This window comes from Rhipicephalus microplus, chromosome X (genome assembly GCF_043290135.1).
Source record: "Rhipicephalus microplus isolate Deutch F79 chromosome X, USDA_Rmic, whole genome shotgun sequence".
Lineage (NCBI taxonomy): Eukaryota > Metazoa > Arthropoda > Arachnida > Ixodida > Ixodidae > Rhipicephalus > Rhipicephalus microplus.
This window is the reverse complement of record NC_134710.1, coordinates 127184892-127206926: the sequence shown is the minus strand read 5'-3', so window position 1 is coordinate 127206926 and position 22035 is coordinate 127184892. Positions and strand designations below refer to the sequence as shown.

The window sequence follows — 22035 nt, the reverse complement described above, 5'->3', positions numbered from 1 at the left end:
TTATGGATACGTCTGAAATTGGCCAATGGCCAATGTCACTACCACTCAACGTTATTTTATCTATGAGCAAAAACGTGGTCAGCTTCAAAGTCTGATAGATATTCTAAGAGCTGTCGTGAAATATCACACAGCTTATGAATGAAGCTGTAAAAAGAAAGAAAAAAAAACTCAACACTGGCAATTTTACTGAGACATTAAATTGCCATTTAGATCACGGTATCCAAAACCTTACAGCATGCTCATTCAAGGGCAAAAAAATTATACAGCTGGCTGATCGCATTTTTTTAATCACAATTTACCCCTAGATTTACCTCTGGATTTACCTCACAATTTACCTCTGGAACTGAACCAATCATTTATAATTTCACCCATGTGTGGCTCGATGATGATCAAATGTGCAACGTGTGACCACCGTAGAAACATTGCGCAAAAAATATTAGGATTGTGCCGCAAAGAAAAGTTACAACTTTGAATGAGGCACGTGCGTGCGTTTTTGCCACGTTTGCCCGCAATCATAATAGAAAGGCTGCGGTCACATGTGGCTGTAAAAATGCTGCTTTGCTTCCCACTACGTGGGGAATCCGCTTGCGCTGTGCTTCGTAGGGTTGTGTGTGCTAAACAAAAATGTAAATTTACGCATGCTTGTCATGTCAACTGCGGCTCCTCTTTAGAAGCAAACTATACCTACAATGAATGAAATATCGTGGTTGCGCACATTTATTTCAGAAAGAATAAGTTTCTTTACCGTTAATACCCAATTGATGCTTCAATTCGATGTGAAATGAGTCATTACCTTTTACAGAAGCATCGCGCTCGGCTTCTGGGGTAGAGCACTGCATGGGCCTGATTTTTCGGCCTGAGCCCAGCCCGGGCCCACTTTATGAAACCCGAGCCCAGCCCAGGCCCGTGGTTCTAAGCCTGGACCCGGCCCGTGCCCCGCCGTACATGCCCGACCCCAGCCCGAGCCCGGCCCGAGGTTCTAAGCCCGGGCCCGGCCCAGACCCTGCCCAGGCTCGGGTGTTCATTGCTAAACTAGCTAAACTCATAATTAGGCCCGGCCCGGGTCCACTAGAGAATATTAGTAGTTGACTATGATTATTAATGATGCTTTGCACTTTGCAGTGGGGAATCAGAGGGAAAATTCAGTGTGCACACGCATTGAAATGTTGCCTTGCCCGCGGTGATAACTCGGTGGTTAAGCTGTCTTGCTGTTAAGTAGTAGAATGTGGGTGCGATTAGCGCCTCCATGGCGGCCGTATTTTGACAGGGCAAAAGGCAAGAACACCCGTGTACTTATCTTGCTGTAGTAAAGACCGGAATTATTCCGGTCTCCACTACAGTGTGCCTTGTAATCATATCGTGGTTTGGGAGCAAGGAATATAGATGAAATGTTGCCTATATGTCACATGGCAAGTCATTAAAATCGCAGTATAGGGAAAATAAAACATAACAACAAAATTTATTGAAAAGTGTACAACTAACATGAAAAAGCGGATAAAAGCAGAAAAAGCTCAGTGAAGAATGAAGAAATGACAGTAGTGTCACCAGCAGCCTTGCACTTGTGGCGATTCAGATGCGGCGTTCCTGTCTTCCCACCATCATATGCGAAGAAAGCTTTGCAGCTTATGCACTGCACATGTCCTACTGGTGATAAGGTGTCCACGTCGACAACTTGCAGGACTTGTTTCCAAACCTGGTTTTTCTTAGGTTGCTTGGAGACGAGCTTAAGCTCGCCGGCAGCGAGCTTGTCTCACAATACAGCTGCATTCATAGCGCCACGTGTAGAGGAGACAAATTATGAACTATAGAACGCCAGTGACTAACGCAATAAAAGCATCAGAGTGCTCTGCCGAGCTATGACACAACATTCAAAGCTTTCTCTTTTTTTTCTCTCTCTTTTTCAGTAGATGGTGACGCAGGCCCCACGCTACACACGTAGCAGTTCCTTGCATGAGGTTCCTTATGGGTGAACCGCGGTCTGCGCGTGCTCCACCTAGCCGCGTGTCGCCTAGCAACGGAGACCGTCTTTACTCTCTTATTCTTACACGCTTCTTCTCACATGTGCCTTTTATTTCTGCTCACGCATGAGGAATTATCAAATCTCGCAGTGGTCACTGCTAGGCGGTAGGGCCTTCATTTTCCGGATGGTGCGAAGTACACGCGCCTGCAACTTAGGATGCTTCAGGTGTGCGCCTCGTCAAGGCAGTTATGAGCTTGCGATGTCTGTGACAAGTTATATCTTCTTAATCCCCTCACTGCCCAAGCAAAAATTAATATGACGCTTCGAAGGTGATTTACGGCTTACGATTTGACCAGAAGGATAGCCACATACAGTTCTGCCTACACCTTTATAGGCTCAACGAAAGACGCGAGCAACAAATATCTTTGTTTACTAACAGATTGTACCGTATGTGTCAACCACAAATAAAAAAAAACAAAAATCTTTATTGCTCCCGCAGCCCGGCCCCAGCCCGTAGCTTCAAGCCCAGGCCCAGGCCCACACTTTCGAGCCCAGGCCCGGCCCGGGCCCGGCCCGGGCCCGCCCAAAAACGCTTCAGACGGCCCGTGCAGTGCTCTACTCTATGGTTTTCATTTAGGTTGCCATAGCAGATGGCGCTGGCAGTCGGGCATTAAGAAAAGCAACGCTTTTCAGTGGCAGTTATTTAGCACTTCATACAGTGAGGGAAGAAGCTGCAGCAGTACTTTACTGATTTCGTTGAGTTAAGTACAACAAGAATAATAATAAAAAAAGGAGACGTGAAAGCGGCTGTAGGCTGCGCGTGAGAGGGCGGTGGAGCAATCCAACCATTCACGTCGCAAGCATTCCTCCGCATGGTGGCGGCATGGTATGTCCTCACGCCCAATAATCACAGTTTTCAATGTTCACTGTCCAAAGAAAGCTCGTCGTGGTGGTGTAGCGGTCACGGTGCTGAGCTGCTGACCTGAAGGTAGTGGGTTCGATCCCTGCCTTAGTGGTCACATTTTGACGTAGCGAAATGCTAGAGGCTTGTGTATTGTGCTATGTCAATGCCTGTAAAAGAACGCCAGAAAGTCGAAGTTTCCCGAGCCTTAAACTATGGGGTCCCTCATAATAATATCATATGGTTTTGGTACGTGAAACCTCAACAATTATTACTGTCCAAAGCAATGCATGGGACACATATGCAGCCAACTTCTAAGTGTACCACCACGCAGTGCATGTTGCAGTTATGATGGTGCCCACGGTTATTTTTTACTATCGATTAATGAAATATCAGTGCAGCATCTTAGTAGCATCAGTGCAGATGCAGTCAGTGCAGCATCTTAGTCGACGAATCTTTGGTTTTGAGGTGAACACATATTAAATTGAAAGCCAGATGCACATAATGCATCTTTACATGCACATGAGAGCACCAGAGAGGTCCACACGACCCAACCAGCCTGGGAGCTTAACATAACTTTGAGATTTGGTTTATTTCCCCACAATCGATACATTTCTAGCAAAGAAGAACAAGAAAAAAAAAGAAACATACTATTTGTGGTAAGGATAGCAGCGTAAAAGCTACAACATCTGCAGCTTGACTAGCCATGCTAGCCTGTTACAATAGCAGCAACATGCAATACAGAAACAGTTTGTTGTAGGCAAAGTTTGATGAAATTTTAATAAATGTGCTAGGCATCATTCCAGTCATACTTGATAGTTTAGAATGTGCTCAATGATGGTCTGCTATCAAAAGTGGCCAGTTTATAACAATAACACTATAATAAGTGCCTTATCTTTATGCAACATGCTTTGAAAGCACTGTTGAGCCCAGTGGCTGCCGCATTTTAGGCACATATTATAAGCTTACATTCCCTACATGCCACATGTCATTTTGTGCTCCATTGTGTGCTTTCAGGCACTTGCTACACATCGCTCTAAACATGTCTGGGAGAGTGTGCTAGAGATAACTTAGGGTAGTGAAAAGAAAAAAATAACCTGTCCAGTTGTAATTTTCCCTGCTTCACTAAGGATTAGACATACCAATACCGAAATGTTTCAGCACTAGAGTCAGTTTATAATTATTGCTGTCAGTTTAAAATTGCAGTTTTCTTGGGCTCCTAAATGACCATAAGACACTACTGGCTGCCACAGGCACTAACATGTGACGTCAGTGTAACGTCATACTAAGAGAAGTTATATATACACACGACGTCAGTTATCTTTTGCTCTAAAACAATCGATTTATGTAAACATAGAAAAGAATAATAATAATAAAAGCAATTTTTCCACTTAGAGTTGTATTCTGTGGAAGCACAGCAAGTGATATGCTTGGTTCCATTTTCAAGTACATCCGGGCGCTGTCACGTGTGCATGCTTGCTCGGTTGCCTTCACTCGCTCAGTGCAGCATTTGTGTTAATTTTTTTACTGGTTGTGTTAGAATGTTTTATGGTGCATTTTGGGTGGCTTAGTCATCGCTATGCTAACCATGTGCATCGTCAGACTGTGCCGCACAGCTTATCAAAGTAAAAACTGTCTTTATGACAGCAAAACTGAACCGGTATGACGCTACGAACTTCAGTCAACTATTGCTCAGCAAGCATCACTCTGTCGCCATGTTTTGTCAACAATAGAGACTTTTCATTGGCTGGCTTAGAGTGACATAAGCTGTACAGTTGACAGAAACATGAGCTGGGAAATTTAAATTGTGCTTTTATAGCTGTTAGCTGAACTTGGACTACGAAACTATGGGTTACACTATGAGTTACAGTATTGAATGTGCTGTCGGGCATTTCATGACCTCCGATTAGTTTCAGTTTCAATGGGATGTGTTGCATGGCGCCACTTCTTCATTCATGCAACAGAATTACTCCCCACCTCCATGTTCTCCAGCAATGCCCCGGTTAGTGACTCTTCCACAAACCACCTTACAGGCACCTTCACAAGAAACGGCTGATGTGCCCATCCCCAGTGCAGATTGTTTTGAAGGTGAGCCCCAAGGCTAAGCAAGGCTAAGAATCGTCCGAGATTAATAAGGCACCATCGGTGAATCTTTCACCTCATTGTTCGGCATGCTGTCGTTCCAAGCGATGTCTTAAAAAACCGGCGCGTTACAAGGATTATGTTCCTTGAGCATAATAATTTATATTACTCCTATTCCTACATGTGATAACCATTGTTATATTACTCCAATTCCTACACGTGATAACTATTGTATAATGCTGTTTGATTTTGTGATTTACTACAAAATATTCTCAAATATTTTGCTAAATTGTCATGTGCACCAGGGATTTTTTGCATTTTTACAGGTTTATCTTGCGCGTGTTGCTATGCGTCGGTTTCAGTGCCTTGCCACTGTGTAATGTTCGAAACATCCGGGATTGCCTACTGTGGCAATAGTTTTCTATAATTCGCGTTGCCTTGTACAAGTACACAAGAGTTTACATCTCCTTCCTTTACAGGGGGGGACGATGTTGTGTTGGGGGGTTCGTATCTCGGCTGCGGCGGCTGCATTTCCGAACGAGGCGGAAATGTTGTAGGCCCGTGTGCTCAGATTTGGGTGCACGTTAGAGAACCCCAGGTGGTCAAAATTTCCGGAGCCCTCCTCTACGGCGTCTCTCATAATAATATGGTGGTTTTGGGACGTTAAACCCCACATATCAATCAATCAACATATCAATCGATGTTGTGTCTGCCACTTAATGACCTCTGATCAGTTTCAGTTTCAATGGGATGTGTCGCAGGCACCATGCAACGGTGATATTGTGAACCATTGCAACACGCCAATGTGGGCTCTCTGAATAAACAGTACCCCTCCCGGTTCTAGGCCTAACGTGACGTTCTTCACAGCGCCCTGGTGCTAACGCGCACATTGTCTCCATCGGACGGTGCCTTGGCGGCGATACAACAGAATAGATGACCGATTTCTGAACACAAATGGTGAAAATTTTTGGAAAATGTTTCACGACCCTTTTAACAGAAAAAATATGCACAACAGAGACATTGCTTGCGCTATTAAAACAATACCAGGAGTTTTCTGAAGTGCACTAATCAGCTGTACACTGTTTTGTTAACAAACAGCAAAACCATCTAAGGGATGCATAATAAAACTTGCTTTCTGCTGGCAAACTGACTGATGTGCACGGTGGCCCAGTAAATCACTGATATCTTGTCAACTTAGAAATGAGATCCATACATCTATGTCTATCAATAACATCTAATTGACATCACCATAATGTGCCATCCTTACATTCTAGAGAGTCTACGTATTATTAACGTCATATGCACTTCTCTCTTATACAAAATCTATACCCAGTGACAACTTTTCTGGGCACTCAAGGGAAAGCTACGGAGGCAGAGCTTCTGCACATGTAGCACTACGCAAAGTAGTCTGTTTTGGCACGCGTCTCGCAACGCTGTGGAAAGTTACGGGGGCACACCATCAGCATTTCATGTAGACGCAGACGTCATTTAGCATTGCAGGTGCACGTAAAAAGGCAAAACTTTCTCGCGGGTTCAAAAATGTGAAATCACAATGAATAAATTAAAGTAAATGTGACTATCTTAATGGTGAAAGCTGCATCCTATCTCAAATAGCTCCGCGTAGAAAATAAAGGGGAACTTCTTTATTTCATGGTGAAAATATGGGAACTGTTAACAGTGTAACTAAATCCACAGGCGGTAAGATGCTCGCGATTTGGCTCTGTAGCCTTTGCTCTAATGCCAAGAAAAGTTCTCACCGAGTATAGACATTCTAAATGATGATACGTGCTAACAACATCAAATGCATCGCAGCACTTTCTGTTTTCTAAAACCGCTTTAGTTGACGTTTAGAATAATATATATATGCTGGCACATAAAATCTAGAAAGTGCTCGAACATAAGTGGACATATAATATACGAGTGTGCATAATGCATACACTTACATACGCGAGGAGATACAGCATGCAGGCAACCATAAAATTAACATGCGTAGCACTAGTGCTGCCGTACATTATAGCACAAAGTCATGCAGCCTAAGGTGCTTTATGTGTGAAGCACTTTATGAGCCTGGGCTATCGTCGTTTGGCGTAACGCAAGCAAAACCACATAAAAAATAGAAAAGATGTAGCAGGTGAGAAATAGAAAGAGATGGAAAAGCAAAAAAATAGGAAGAAAAATAGAAAGGGCAAGGGAAATGGATGAAGAATAAAAAAAAATAAAGACAGAAAAAGCTGAAAAAGAAAAAAAGGAAAGAGAGGAGGAAAGGAAGCTCAAGAGAAACAACGCAGACTTATTCCCAGCCCCGCACTTCCTTCAGGTTTGCTGCACGTATAGCTTTGTGTACTAGAGAGCTGCGCTCCCACTGCAGTCTGGCTCTTAGCTAGTGTCAACACATGAAGGCTAGCCTCAAATTCGTCGTCTGACAGCAATCCAGCCAGCCTCATTCCGTTCAGTGGTCTAGTGGCTAAGGCACTCGGCCGCTGATCCGCAGGTCACGGGTTCGAATCCCAGCTTCAGCGACTGCATTTTCAATGGAGGCGAAAAGGCTGTAGGCTCGTGTGATTTGGGTGCACGTCAAAGAAACCAAGGTGGTCGAAATTGCCAGAGCCTTCCACCGCGACGTCGCATAATCATGTTGTGGTTTCGGGACGTTAAACCCCACATATCAATCAATCAATATCAATCAATACGGCCAGCCTCACGCCTTTGATGCTTTCTATAAAGTACAGCTGAGCGGCAACGAGCAAGACTGCCACGGGACCGCAGGTCTAACACGCCAACTACATGCAGTGGGTGGTTGAAGTGTAGGAGAAAACCTTTTATTTAATAAATGACAATGCCTATGTATAACTATTGAATGTCCATTCAGTGTCCACGTGCAACGTACCTGCAACTTTACTTGGCCGAGCTTTTCATAGTTGCGGGTACATCTAATCTCTGTAATTTAGATTTCTACAGATATCTAAGAGACATTTACGATGTCTACGAAAAACATACCAATGATGTCCACACAATATTTGTGGTTCACTAGAGGTAAGCACCACATCAACTCAGTTGTATATGATTTCCTCGATACTGAAATCACCAAAGCTGGCAGAGATGGTTGTACCAGTCCTGGTTTTATTATTACTTTTATTTAAAGTCTCAGCTGAACTGCTACTTTCAGAATGGGAGCCATGAGAATGCCTTAAATCAGTAAGTTACTGCAATGTGATGGTTCCCAGATAGTAATAGTGCTTTTGACATGCTTGTATCAGAGGTGAGATGCGGCCAACCTTTGGTCATGTGGTGGATACTTCTTCCTGCTCCTATATCTGATGAAGATTAGGAGTGCAGTGTCCTGCCTCATAGAAACGAAAATTAGCCTTATACAAAGAAAAAATTGCTTCCTCTAATCGTCAGATGACATGAGATGCTATACTCTTCCAAAGCCATTAGGCATGTATAAAGACTAGCCAATATGAGAGGGAGGAAATAAATGTCAATAATTGCTCAACTTTGATGTGCCAAAGCCAAAGTATTACGAATCGTGCTGTAGTGGGAAACTTAATTTTGACCACCTGAGGTTCTTTAACATGCACCCAAATCTATGTAAGTCAGTGTTCGTGCATTTTGCTCATACTAAAATACTGCCACTATAGCTGGACTCGAACCCACAATCTTCAGTTTAGCAGTGGATAGGAAGAGAAGACAGGAGAATAGGAAGAGAGGACAGGAGAATAGAAAGAGAGGACAGGAGAAGACCTTGGACATTTGTATCATTTGTATCTGGCTAGCAGTAAAACACAGACGAAGACGCACCACTGTACATAAATTAACATCACGTGGAAATGTCACATCAATGGGCCCTGCACTGTAGCAGATCACTTCATCGTGCTAGTAGACAGTCTCTGCACAAAATACTTTTATATGGGTAGTGCAGTGTAGTGGGCTATATTTTCATTTTTGTAAAGCACTGCAGCACTGCAGCAGCACAGTACTTGTCTTTTCCCTTGGCGTGTGTGACAGGCACACTGGAGGACAATTATGGATGTTGATGGAATACAATGTAGTCACGACATACTAAATGAATGCTATTGCCCCATCTGTACATCTCTTAGTCACACATATTGCACACCCTTTTCCAACTGCTGTCATGGTGCTAAGAAAATATACTCGCTTATACAAAAACGTTCAGTCTCCTGGTGACAGTTGAACTTCTTGCTTCTAAGCTTGTTCATTTCTTTGATGAGTCATCACATTGAGGCCAGAGACATTTCCATGCCAGAGTAAGGAGAGCTACACAAGTAAATTCTTTCACATTTAAAAACTTCCGCATATGGTTAAGTATGTCCAATGCACGTAAAAATTTTGCCTTGGGCTACCATGAGTTCCTGTCAGCTGCTGAACACTGGCAAGTGTAGCCGACGAACATATAAAGAGATAGTTATCACCTGGTTTCTTTATTTTGCACCTCTAAAAACGCAAGCACGGCCAACATTTTCATCAAGCAGCCACATTTGTGTATTACTTTTTGCCACAGAAGCAAGAATATTGCTGTTGTAATAAATAACAAGAGCTGTTCTACCATTCATCTTACAACAATAAGAATTATTTTCATTGCAGGATGACAGCTTGCACACGTTCTGTGCAGACCATATGGGAAGATTAGAGGAAGATATCTACCTTTTTATTCATTTGTGTTTTCTTTTATTCTTTTTTTTTAGACTTTCAGATTTTGCACTGGCAAAAGCAGGGCAGTCTCATTGCCATTGCTATCGAGCAATCGCGGCGCCCATGCTTGCTGAACAGCGGTGCTTTCTGGTGGTGCCAATTCGTGTTCTTAACTGGTGAAAACCAGTTAAGAACACGAATTGGCACCACCAGAAATGCATTTTGATGCATTTTCAGGTTCTGAAAATGCATCAAAATGTTAAAGATTGGATTTACTGTATAGCAATAAATATCTCAGCCTGAAATCACATCGTAAAATTTTTTTGAAGCTGGACGGCAGAAAAAAAAAATGTTCGTTGTGGCGACAATATTTGTACATTGACTCCTAAGGACTGCTGACGGAGAAGCGTGAATTTTTTTTCGAAAATTTCGTTGAAGCGGCGTTCGTTGTAGCGGGGTTCGACTGTAGTGATGCAGACATATTAATACTCACCGAGACCTGGCTTTATCCAGAAGTAACCAACAAAGGACCGTTTCCAGATAAGGACAACTATAAGATGACCGTGTTGATAAAATGTGACCGTGTTGATAAAAGAGAAGGCGGCATGTTAATAGTGGTGAAAAATACAGTCTCATCATTTCACCTCGATACTAATCCTTTCATAGAGATAACTTATGCTGTATGCATTTCAACTTATGCTTAAATACTTATAGGATCATGTTATCGCCCACCGGATGCGCATTCCTCCTTTCCCAAGGTTCTGCATGATAACATAGAGCGAGCTACACAACTGTGTTCAGCTGATATAATATACCGTTTTGGTGATTTCAATTACCCGCTCGTTGACTGATCTACTATGTCAACCACATGTCGCATCTCATCAAATTTTTTAGAAAGTAGCTCTCTACTACAACTTGTCACAAGTTGTTCAGCAATTAACCCGTGGTACCAGCCTACTGGACCTGCTTTTCACTAATGCACTTCAAACTATTGGAGTGATTTCATGCATAGAATTGAGTGACCACTAGCTTATTCATTTCTAGATAAATTTACTTTTACTGTTTACAGGCCTAGTGACTAAAACTATCTATGATTATAACCGTGGGGACTATGAACAATTTAACACCAAGTTAAAATTTTTTTATCACGAGCATTTTCTACCCCATTTGCTTCACGGACAGTGAACGCCAACCAAATTCTTTTCAAAAAAAAAAAAAAAAGCTAGTTGACCAGTTCATACCTCTAATCTCCATATCCAACGATAAGACTAACCCTCGGTTTACAAAACAGCTTTCAACATTACGGAATAAAAAGAAATGTTTGTATAATACCATAAAATGCCATGTTTCTGCTTGCTACCACGAAAAATATAAGGCGTGCTTGCAAGAGTATTGTAAAGCTCTAGGTGCAACAAAGATTATTTGCAGGACTTGCCCTCACTTATAAAAAATAATCCTAAAAAATTCTTGCAAATAATCTCTCCTTATAGTAGATATTCTAATCGCATTACATTCCATGATGCTCAACTAACTCCGCTTTCGGATGAAGCTTCCGTGATTGCCTTCAATGCATATTTTGCCTCAGTTTTTACAAAATAAGATTGTTCCAAAGTGCCATTTGCCCCTTATCAGCACTTCCCTTTCATGACTCCCATCACCGTCACTGCAGAAGGTATCGTGAACCTCATTATAAATCTTAACGTCTCTACTTCATCAGGCATATAGATAGCATTATAACTCTAAAATACTGAAGAACAATACTGATATTTTCAGTCCCTTTCTGTCTCTTATCTTTAACCAGTCTTTGTCATCTGGTGAGTTGCATAAGGAGTGGAAGATTGGCAAGGTAGTCTCCGTATTTAAGTCCGGTGACAGGCACTCACCCCGTAATTATCGACCCATTTCACTAACATGCATATCCTGCAAACTACTTGAACATATTATAGCTTCTCATATCTATGATCACCTTGAATAGAATAACTTCTTTTTCCCTATATAATCAGCATGGCTTTAGGAAAGGCTACTCATTGTTCGAATTTACTACTGACCTTCACTTTAAAATGAACAGACGTTCAAATGAATTGCCTCTTTCTTGATTTCGCCAAAGCTTTGATACTGTCTTTTATTGTCGTTTAATCTCTAAACCATCTTCTCACTGCATCGATTCATTAACACTGTCCTGGGTGTCAACTTCTTGTTATATCGTCATCAATTTATGGTGGTTAACAGCACTTCATCTAACATTTGCAATGTCACATCTGGTGTTCTCCAGGGCAGTGTACTGGGCCCATTACTCTTATTAATATACATTAACGACTTGACTGATAACCTTTCATCCTCAATTAGGTTGTTTGTCTTCTCTCTGCATCGATTGATAACACTGTCCTGGGTACGCAACTTCTTGTCATCTCGTCATAAATTTATGGTGGTTAACAGCACTTCATCTAACATTTGGATGTCACATCTGGTGTTCCCCAGGGCAGTGTACTGGGCCCATTACTCTTTTTAATATAGATTAACGACTTGTCCGATAACCTTTCAACCTCAATTAGGTTGTTTGCGGATGATTGTGTCATCTACCGCAATATTCAATTTATTGGCGATCATTCTGCTCTTCAAAATTACCTTAATCTAACTTTCAGGTGGTGCGAAGCTTGACAGATGTCCCTTAACGCCACTAAATGCAAGTTAATCTCATTCACTAAAAGTGTACTAACTCGCCCTTTCTCTATACTATTGATAACACCATTGTTTAAGCCACACAATCGTATAAATATCTTGGTGTTCACCTTTCATCAGACTTATCTTAAAATATCCACATAGCAGCTGTCTCTTCAAAAGCCTCCCAGTCTCTCAGCTATCTGCGCAGAAATTTACGCAACACTCCTTCTAACATACGTGCATTATCATATCTATCATATGTTCGTCCACAATTAGAGTATGCATCATCCACATGGTCACCGCATCAAGATTACTTAGTCCGTACCTTGGAAGCCATCCAGAATAGGGCAGCGAGATTCATAGCTGGTAACTACGAATTATTCAAGCATCACTCCAATAAAACAAGACCTTGCATTAATGTCACTAGATCAACGCCGCGTAATCGTCTTTTTATGTTTATTTCATAGGTACAGTGTGTTCCACTGTTAAAGGGAACACTCAAATGATCATCGTCCACACTGCTGGCCCTCTAACAACCAGCGTATAAGGACACAATCTTAGTGCACGTCTTTAGTCATTCGAGAGGAGTCAAACCTGTCAACCACGGGTAGCCTTGTGCAAATCTAAGCGACTGTTATTCTGTAAGAGAGAGAAATCTAAACATGCTGAACACGCAAGTGATCGAGGCTTGACTTCAATGTTAAATACACATTATTCTCACATTATTTTGTCATTTTTGACATTATTTTCGGGGTACAACAAGTTTGAAAGCTTGTTGTAAGCCTATAAGTATAGTCAGTTTTAGAATTAATATATTTTACAAGTTATCGCTTGCATTCTACCAGAATTCAAATGCTGCTACTATTCGAAATTGTTACCACTCTTTTTGAGCCAAAAAAAACAAAAATGCATTTGCACAGGTCTTCTTTCAATTAAAAAAAATATTGTGGAGGTTAGTTGGGTCCTGATAAATATGATCGTTTTTTTTTATATAACAAGTAATATATACTGTTCAAATTCGATTCGAAATTATTTAAACCAAATCGCTATTCACTTTGAATTCGCTTCAAAGCTGAAATTCTCTATTCGCATAAGCTTACTTTTTATAATATATTTCCTTCTTTTTCAGGCATAGTGCACTGCTAACAAGTTGTGAATGAGATACGAACATGTAGGCAACAAGAAGTCACCAAAAACTCACACTGTTGCAAAGTTTTGAGTACTCCTCCTTAAATAACACCTCCAAAGCACCTGTGTGTCACTCAAGCCAGTGAAAGTGCAGCTCCCTTGAGAGGGACGATGCGTGGCCTTCTGGTTGAAATTTGAATCGCTTTTGTATGATGTAGCCATTTCATACTACTGACACCTACTGTACCTCATAGTGGTGCTACAATGGCAGTGAGCTAAACAAAGTACTTCCAACCAAATCTAGCAAATGCAACAGAATTTTTCATTGCACTAACAAACATAGACAAAGAAGAGAGAAGAAGACTGGACTTTCGCAGACTTAGAACTGCATGTTTAATGGGTGAAAGATGACATATGTGGCGGTTTTTTTTTTAGCCAAATGCAGACAGCGAAAGTGGCCTTAATTTCATGGGAGCGTAAAGTGTGTGTAAATATCTTTAACTTCTAAAACAATTTGAATCAAAATGGGGCCATTCCCGATTTTAACATGAACTAAAACAAAAGGAAGTGTCTATTAAAGAATGAGCCAAATGCTGCTACTGTTTCAATCAAACTGAGCCACATTAATTAAACCAGCGATGCATCAACAATCGTGACCAAAACAACCAACATGGTCTAATCTAATCCATTTCATTTGTGTCCTAATTGCTTTGCTATTGTGTTTACGTCCCACAATTAACTTTTCTAGTGTGAGTTGGCATTTAATGAAGAACATGATGTTCTAAAACAACAGTAGGTCGAATTTGCTACTTATTTTTGCATCCTAAGTATTTCTTTTCGAGTATAGCCGTACAGCAGCATGACCTCCTTGCACTCCAACACAATATATGGAAAATAAAAGATATGAAATTTAGATATTGGGCACTGATCTATTCCTTAAAGAAAAAGAAGTGATCCAAAATGGCATGGCATAAAATAGTCTTAGAAGAAGGGGAAGAGTTGGAGCAATTTTTAGGGCCTTCAATAGACTCCAGGAACAAGAAAATGTTGTCGACCGTCCAGAACAGTGCACCTTTTGCCAGGAAAGACCACTCGCTCATCAAGTCTGGTCACCCCCACTGTGCCCATGCGACTAAGGATGGCACCGACTGAAGCACACAGATGTTAATTTTATTGGAATACATTGCTATACCGAACATTCAAGTTGTTTTAAGACTTCTATTACAAGCTAATCAAGCCCAAGTGAAATGTTCCAATCTATATAAGAGCTAAATACAAACTTTACGCCTCAAAACGCAGGATACTGCGCTATGTCAATTTTAGCCACAATATAGATTTGAAGTATTTAAGGGAGAGGAAAATAGGCAAAATATTGTTTGAGCAGACTCGACCACATTGTCAAAAGCAAAAAAGTGGGTTTTTCTCGGTTTCAATGCAAGTGTGTTTGGCCTTTTTAGAAAAAAGGAACACCACATATATATGATGAAAAACTGGGTGAAACAAGCTTATTGGCCATGCAAAACAAAGATACACTGCCAACACAATGTAGCATCTGAAAACTGCAGTTGACAATCATAGAGTGAACCAAAAGTTCACTTATACATTCACATGTAATGTTTTTGTCTAGCAAGCCTCAAATAGCTCCCAAGTGCAACGGTCCCTATGCCAGCAAAACAAGTAGTTTCATTCAGAAGCGGATGGCACGTGTTGCCGTTTTCTTTTTTACACTCATTACAATGCTAGGCCACATGTGAATAACCATCTGAAGAGCAATTCTTAACAAGTTCTTTTAACCAAATAATGAATCGTCTTCCACTCAGTGTCACTCGCCAATTGTGAGCTGCAGTTCTTGTACACTACTTTATGATGGCAGCATATCATTTTTTTTAGAAAGCCAGTGAGCTTCTTTCATCCAGTTGTTTGGTGTATATATGTCATCTTTCACCCATCTGAAACATTCATTTATAAGTCTGGGCACATACAGTCTTGTTCGCTCTCTTTTTGTTTGTGTTTGTTAGTACAGAATGTCAACCCACTAGCCCAACTTGATGCTCTACACACAAGCCACACTTTTTCATTAAGTGACCATTACTACTCTATGAAACTCATTCACATGCAAGCATGCACAAATGTGAAAAAATTATCTCTCCAAAAGCACACTCGGCATCATTCTACTGAATGCATGTGCACTTGCACTTGATGCATGACAGGTACTTTTGTCTTGCACAAGACATGGGCATGCATATGCAGAAGTTAACACAGTAAGTCAGCTAAGCTGTCGTGAATATTATTCATACAATTATTTACATATCATGCATGTATTATAATCATAATTAGCAAAGCTCAAAAATAAAATAGCACCTATCCAACACTTATTCAAATGAAGTACAAACTCACAGGAGTCTATTATTATGAACCAGACTTTCTTCAAATTCTTAGCTAAAATGAGGGCTATACAGGCTGAAAAAACAAGCAACTGGCACTCACCCACTCTAGCAGCCAATGCGGCCGGCCTGGGACCAGGCAGAGCGCGGCTGGCCGGGACGGCAGTGCTGGGTGGTGGGGAAGGCGGGGGAGTCAGTGGTGCACCCCGCAGACATGGTGGTCCATACACACTCATGCTTGGGTGCTCAATGAGTAGGTTCTCCAGAGGGGACGTCTCCAAGTGCACTGGCCGCCGTGCCACAAAGCACGGCGGAGGTGTCACATACCTGCACGTGCCCACACATATTGTGCTGACCTCGACTAGAGGGCTCCTGTTGAGCCCAGATAGTCCCAGCTAGCTACTTAAGCCTCAACCTTAAATCTTGCACTATTTACCCCAGCATGTTGCGGATAGTTCAAACTCTGTCCCCTCTCTTGCAGACTGCTTGCTTAAGGTTGAATTTTATGCTGGTAAATGAAGTCTCTTACCAACTTCCGTCCATAGGACAGGGACTCGATGGTGGTGTAGCCTCCTGAGAAGAGTCCACCACAGCCACGTGCAAGGTAGTGGGAAGGCTGCGTGGTCGCTCACATGGTGCTTCCAATAGTGGACTATCCTCATCTGCACCAAGTCAACAAAAGCATATCCATCTTCGTGAGGAAAATTATGCTGCCAGAAAAAGCAATGGCGAACAATAAGATAACATTAAGCCCTGTTTATATAGTAAACTACGGTTATTATCCAGACAAGGAAAATAAACAATGTGAGCCTAGCTGTTTTTAGAACAATGCTTTCGTCTCTAAGGATGTGCAGGAACTGATTCAACTTCATCTGTTGAAACCCAAAGGCTTATGGCATTTGAAAGTACAGTATTCTTATCTAAAGTACACAAGAGAATAATGAAAAACAAAATTAATAAAGTAACAACTGCACACATTTACCACGTCGAAAGAGCTATGTGTTTAGTGAATTCCTTTGTTTGTAGATATGGTCAATGGGAAGGCACAGTTTGACAAAAGGTACACCGAGTTTATTTACAATATTTACATAGGCACAAAAGTCACTTCCAAAATATATCATGAGGAGTCCATCAGAGAGGCTATCATTGTGTCCTTTGTTAACTGGTCTTTTTCGTTTACTCCCCCACCCTGCCGAGCAGCACTCCTTTTCATTAGGATCCCTTTTCCTGAATAGGCACATCACTTTCCCAGGAGGGGCCGAAAAGGCGGCATCGTTGAAACCACTAAATGGCTCTGTTGCCAACTCACCATCAACCAAATAAAAAACATACGTACCAATAACAACAATGAGTTACACATTTCTGAAGACTCAAACTATCGACACATCTTGTGGTCGTACACTCATGTTATGCATTTCCATTGCTGCACTAAATCTGTTTGCCTACACTTGGAAACAGACAGTAACTAGTTCAAGTTATGACAATCACAACAATGAGTTATACATTTCTGAAGACTCAAATATCGACACATATTGTGGTCATACACTCATATTATGCATTTCCATTGCTGCACTAAATCTGTTTGCCTACACTTGGAAACAGACGGTAACTAGTTCAAGTTATGATAAGAAAATATAGGCGTGCAAACACAGACACAAGAGAAAAAATCACGAAAACGCAAACACAGAAAACAAGGCATTTATGTTGTCTCGATTTTTTTTCCCTTGTGTTCATCCTTGCATGTCTATCTTCTTTTATTATGAATCTGTACCAACTAAGTTAACTTTGTCATTCTAAACTAGCCCAACTATGATTACATCAAATTTTTGCTATATAAAATGTGGGGAAAAAAACATTTATACAAGGATCATACGCCAAATAAATAATGCTTCTCAGATTGTGATTGGCCGCTAGGGGGCCACGGTGTGCGGACGCGCGTCGCATCGGCTCCGCAGATTTTCTATGGTTTTCGGCGATTTCTTTCTAGCCATTCAGTTCAGAGTATTCTCAAGTGACTGCGAAAGTCCTGCGGTCTCTCCCGATACCATTTGTGCAGGTGAACCCGTGTTTCGGTCACTTTTCGAAGATTGCCCGTACCGCAGCTCTGGCACGACAGTCAAGCCAGTAGACAAGGCACGGTAGGCCTGACAAGTCGTCAGAGCAAGCGGGTGCCCCATCCGCTGCACTGGCGCCCGAAATGTAATTCGTGCAAGTTGAAGGGGAGGAGATATCGCCGACGGAGTTCGGAAAAGAGCAGGGGAGGTGCGAGATCAAACGAAACACCAAGAAGGTGGGTGGAGACGCCGACCCGGCGAAGAACCAGCAAGCAACGCCAGCGTCTACCGAGAAGACGGCGTTTATACAGAAAGCGACGCAGTACGTGCGGAAGATCACCATGACGAGCCGAATGCCCAACCTGCCGACGGATGACTACAAGATCATTGTGCGACCCCGGGATGGCTTCAACGTATCCCACTACCAGAAGGACCGCGTCCACTGCTGCATACGCAACGCTGCAGGGGTGGGGCGCGAGGTAGCCGAGGAGGACAGCGTCCGTCTCAATGAGCGACAAAACGTTATTGTAGTAAGCACGCCGTCAGAAGATCGCGCTAGACGATATGGAGGCATTTGCAAGCTGCGAATTGGCGACCGTGAGTTCGAAGCGAGTGCCTACAGAGCGGCTCCGGAGAACACGTCCAAAGGCCTCATCAGGGGCATATCGCTAGGCGAAAAGCCGGCGGACGTCGTGAGAAGTCTGGTTAACCACCGCAACCCGAACGCCCTGCATGCCAAGCGCATGGGAAACACGACCAACGTGATCATCCTTTTCGACGGCTACTACGTGCCTCGTTACGTGAACTACGGCGGGATGGTGATAAGGTGCACTCTTTACAAGAAACATATCGATATGTGCTACGAGTGTGGTCGTCTGGGACACAGGGCCGACGTGTGCCCCAACCCGAACGACAAGAAGTGCTGTGGGTGCGGATGCGGTAACCCGCCCGACGATCATCGGTGCGAGCCGGTGTGTCAACTGTGCGGAAAGGGTCACCTCACCGGAGACCGCAAGTGCAAAGCTAAGTACAAGACACCCTCCTAGTCAAGCGCCGACAGTGGGAACGCAGAATGCGCGAGGAGGCTGAGGCCGCCTACAGCAGTAGCAGCACCGTCAACGACGGGGAGGAGGGCTACGGACAACGCCACACACCGAGACGACGTCGCGGCAACAGTCGATCGGCCTCGAGGGAGACCTGCGCGCGAAGTCGCACTCGCTCCCGTACTCGTTCTCGAGCCCGCTCTCGCAGCATCTCCCGACCTCGTTCAGCAAAGCCTCGCAGCACGTCGACGGCCCGAGCCAACCACACAGCTGCAGCCAAAGGCGGAGGAGAGGTTGACCCCCATAAATTGAGGTGGGTGGACGTCGCCTCCGGACGCGCGCCCAGCGCACCACTAATGCAAACCGAGACTGTCATTGATAGAAACCCAGATGTAGACAGACGCGGCAGCTCTGCTTACAAACGCAACAGCGACCCAGAAAGTCTAGTGCAAAAACGATTGGATCAATTCGAATCAATAATCCAAGAACTAAAGGAGGAAAATGCAAGGTTAAGAAACGAAATTGCCACGTTAAAGGGGGAGGCCCCGACAGTTCCCTTTCCTCCTCCTCCTCCAATTAAACCCGTTCAGCCGACGCGGCTGCTAGTACAGCCGAGAGAGTGGAGGAAGTCATGGAGGCTCAAGACGCGCACCCCGCACCCACCAAACGTAAGGCACTTGACCCGGAACAATTCGACGTCAAATCACAGAAACGCGAGGAGAAACTCCGCGAACGAGTTGATAGACTCGACGACAAGGTAGACGCGATGATGACCCAACACGCGCAGCAAACCGCGCAACTTAACAACGCAATCGCTCAGCAAACCGCACAAACCGAACAGTTGAGCATTGCAATATCTCAGCTCACAAAAATGGTCGCGACGCTGCAAACGCGCATAGACAATATCGAAATGAGACTTCCGGGCGCAGTGGGTCGCCCAGTACGAACGACTGGGAAACCGTACTTTAGGCCGTTACCCGACGAAGAGGCGCAGGATCAGCCGGACGACAAACCATAACATGTACAGTCACCATGGCTCGACACGAAACCACACAAACACAACGCCCACAACATCATAACACACGGAACACGTTCACTATCTGTCAGGGGAACTGCAGGAGGTACAGGAGGAAACGGGGCTTTTCCAACAATTCTTACGTAGCCGGCGACGACCGGACGTAATACTATTGCAGGAAACCAATGACCCGGTCAAGCTGGCGGGGTACAAATCTATAGACGAAGCTGTGACCGCGGGAGCCCCACCGGCCACTGCAACGCTGGTGCGACGCAACCTCACCGTGGCGCAACGCGAACTTATGAACGTTAGCATACCGCATGTATTCATAGAGCTCATCCCGACGAAAGGGCGCGGCCCCGGCCTGTTTGTGCTGAACGTGTATAGCAGACCCAAAGCCAGACACCGCTTTAGCACGTTACTGCGAGAGGCGCGCGAGGCAGCTGCCGACGGGCCCTTGCTCATTGCGGGCGACTTCAACGCGCCCCACGCGGCGTGGGGGTACGGCTACGAAACGCCAAAAGGCAAGTGCCTTTGGGACGATGCGCAGAATGAGGGCCTCGAGCTCATCACAGACCCTTCCGCACCTACGCGCAGGGGCAACAGCGTATGTGCAGACACCTCACCCGACCTCACATTTACCAAGAACGTTGCTAGCGCGCGATGGCACAATACACAGGAGGACCTGGGTAACGATGACTCAGTGATCGAGATCTAGGTCGACGCTGAACCTTACGACCGCGTTCATCGGGAAGGTACCAAGGGCAAGAACCACCGGCTGGTGGATTGGGACGCGTTTCGCAAAGTCCGGAAAGAGCAGAATCTTGGCAGTGCGGCTATTGAGGATATAGATAGCTGGACTGCGACGCTCAAGGGGGATTTAGAAACGGCGACGCGGGAGGTTCCGCCAGAAGCACAGCTCGAAGTGGTAGACAGCAAACTCCTACACATGTGGGAAGCCAAGCGCAGCCTGCAAGACAGGTGGAAGCGTCAACGCCACAATCGAACGCTGCGCAGACGCATAGCACGGCTAAGCAGGGACATGAAAGAGCACGCGTTACAGGTATGCAAAACGCAATGGGAAGAGATCTGCAATGGGATGGAGAACCAGCTGGAACGGGCCAAGACGTGGTATCTCCTCCGGCACCTCTTGGATCCAGAGGAGACGAAAACATCGCACGCACATAAGCTTAACAAGTTGCTGCACGACTACAAAGGCACCCACGCGGACTTTCTAGATGACGTGCGAAGCCGCTTTCAGTCACGTAGCCCCCTCGCGCACTCGGCATATGCCTGGGAGGGTGAGGGAAACGCGGTGCTAGACGAGGACTTCAGCGTTGCCGAGGTGAGGGCGGTGCTGCACAGGCTCAACACAAAGTCGGCGCCAAGCCCGGACGGGATAACCAACAAAGCGCTACGTAACTTGGACGATGAGTCGATAGAACAACTGACGGCTTACATGAACGAGTGCTGGAATGCGGGCGCTATACCGAACTCGTGGAAAACGGCGCGCATAATTATGATCCCCAAACCGGGCAAACGAGTACAGATTGACAACCTTCGACCGATATCCCTGACGTCCTGCGTTGGTAAGGTCATGAAACATGTGGTTCTCGCTCGCCTTACCAACTACCTCGAGGACCGAAACATGCTCCCACACACGATGCTGGGATTCCGTCGTAACCTTTCCACGCAGGACGTTATGCTTCAACTCAAGCACGATATCGTAGACAATCCCACACGATCCACCAAAGCGATACTCGGGCTCGACCTCAAAAAGGCGTTCGGCAACGTTAGCCATGCTGCGATACTTGAAAGTATAAGAGCGTTGGGACTGGGCGAGAGAACGTACCACTACGTACGGGATTTTCTTACGGGCCGCCGGGCCCGATTAGCGATCGGCGGACTAGAATCGCAGGACATATACATGGGTTGTACGGGCACGCCGCAGGGCTCCGTAATCTCGCCCATGCTCTTTAACCTCGTGCTTGTCGGATTACCACGAAAACTCGCTGAAATAGAAGGCCTCCACCATAGCTTGTATGCTGATGATATCACCCTCTGGGTTGCCGAGGGAAATGACGGCCACGTAGAGCAAACGCTGCAGGAAGCCGTCGACGTGGTGCAGGACTACCTTCGCGACACTGGCCTCGA

General features: G+C 44.3%; 1 protein-coding gene across 2 annotated transcripts in view; it reads right to left on the bottom strand.

Annotated features, from left to right (window-relative positions):
* Positions 1-22035, bottom strand: part of LOC119176418 (tumor protein p53-inducible nuclear protein 2) — a 79363-nt gene that overhangs the window by 18991 nt on the left and 38337 nt on the right. The window contains exons 3-4 of one of the 2 annotated variants that reach the window (XM_037427681.2): positions 16299-16431; positions 15873-15937 (exon numbers count right to left, since the gene is read on the bottom strand). In XM_037427681.2, coding sequence (XP_037283578.1) covers positions 15873-15937; positions 16299-16431 — 198 coding nt within the window. Of the gene's footprint in view, positions 1-15872; positions 16097-16298; positions 16432-22035 lie in introns of both variants that reach the window. The other variant, XM_037427680.2, reaches the window with a different exon arrangement.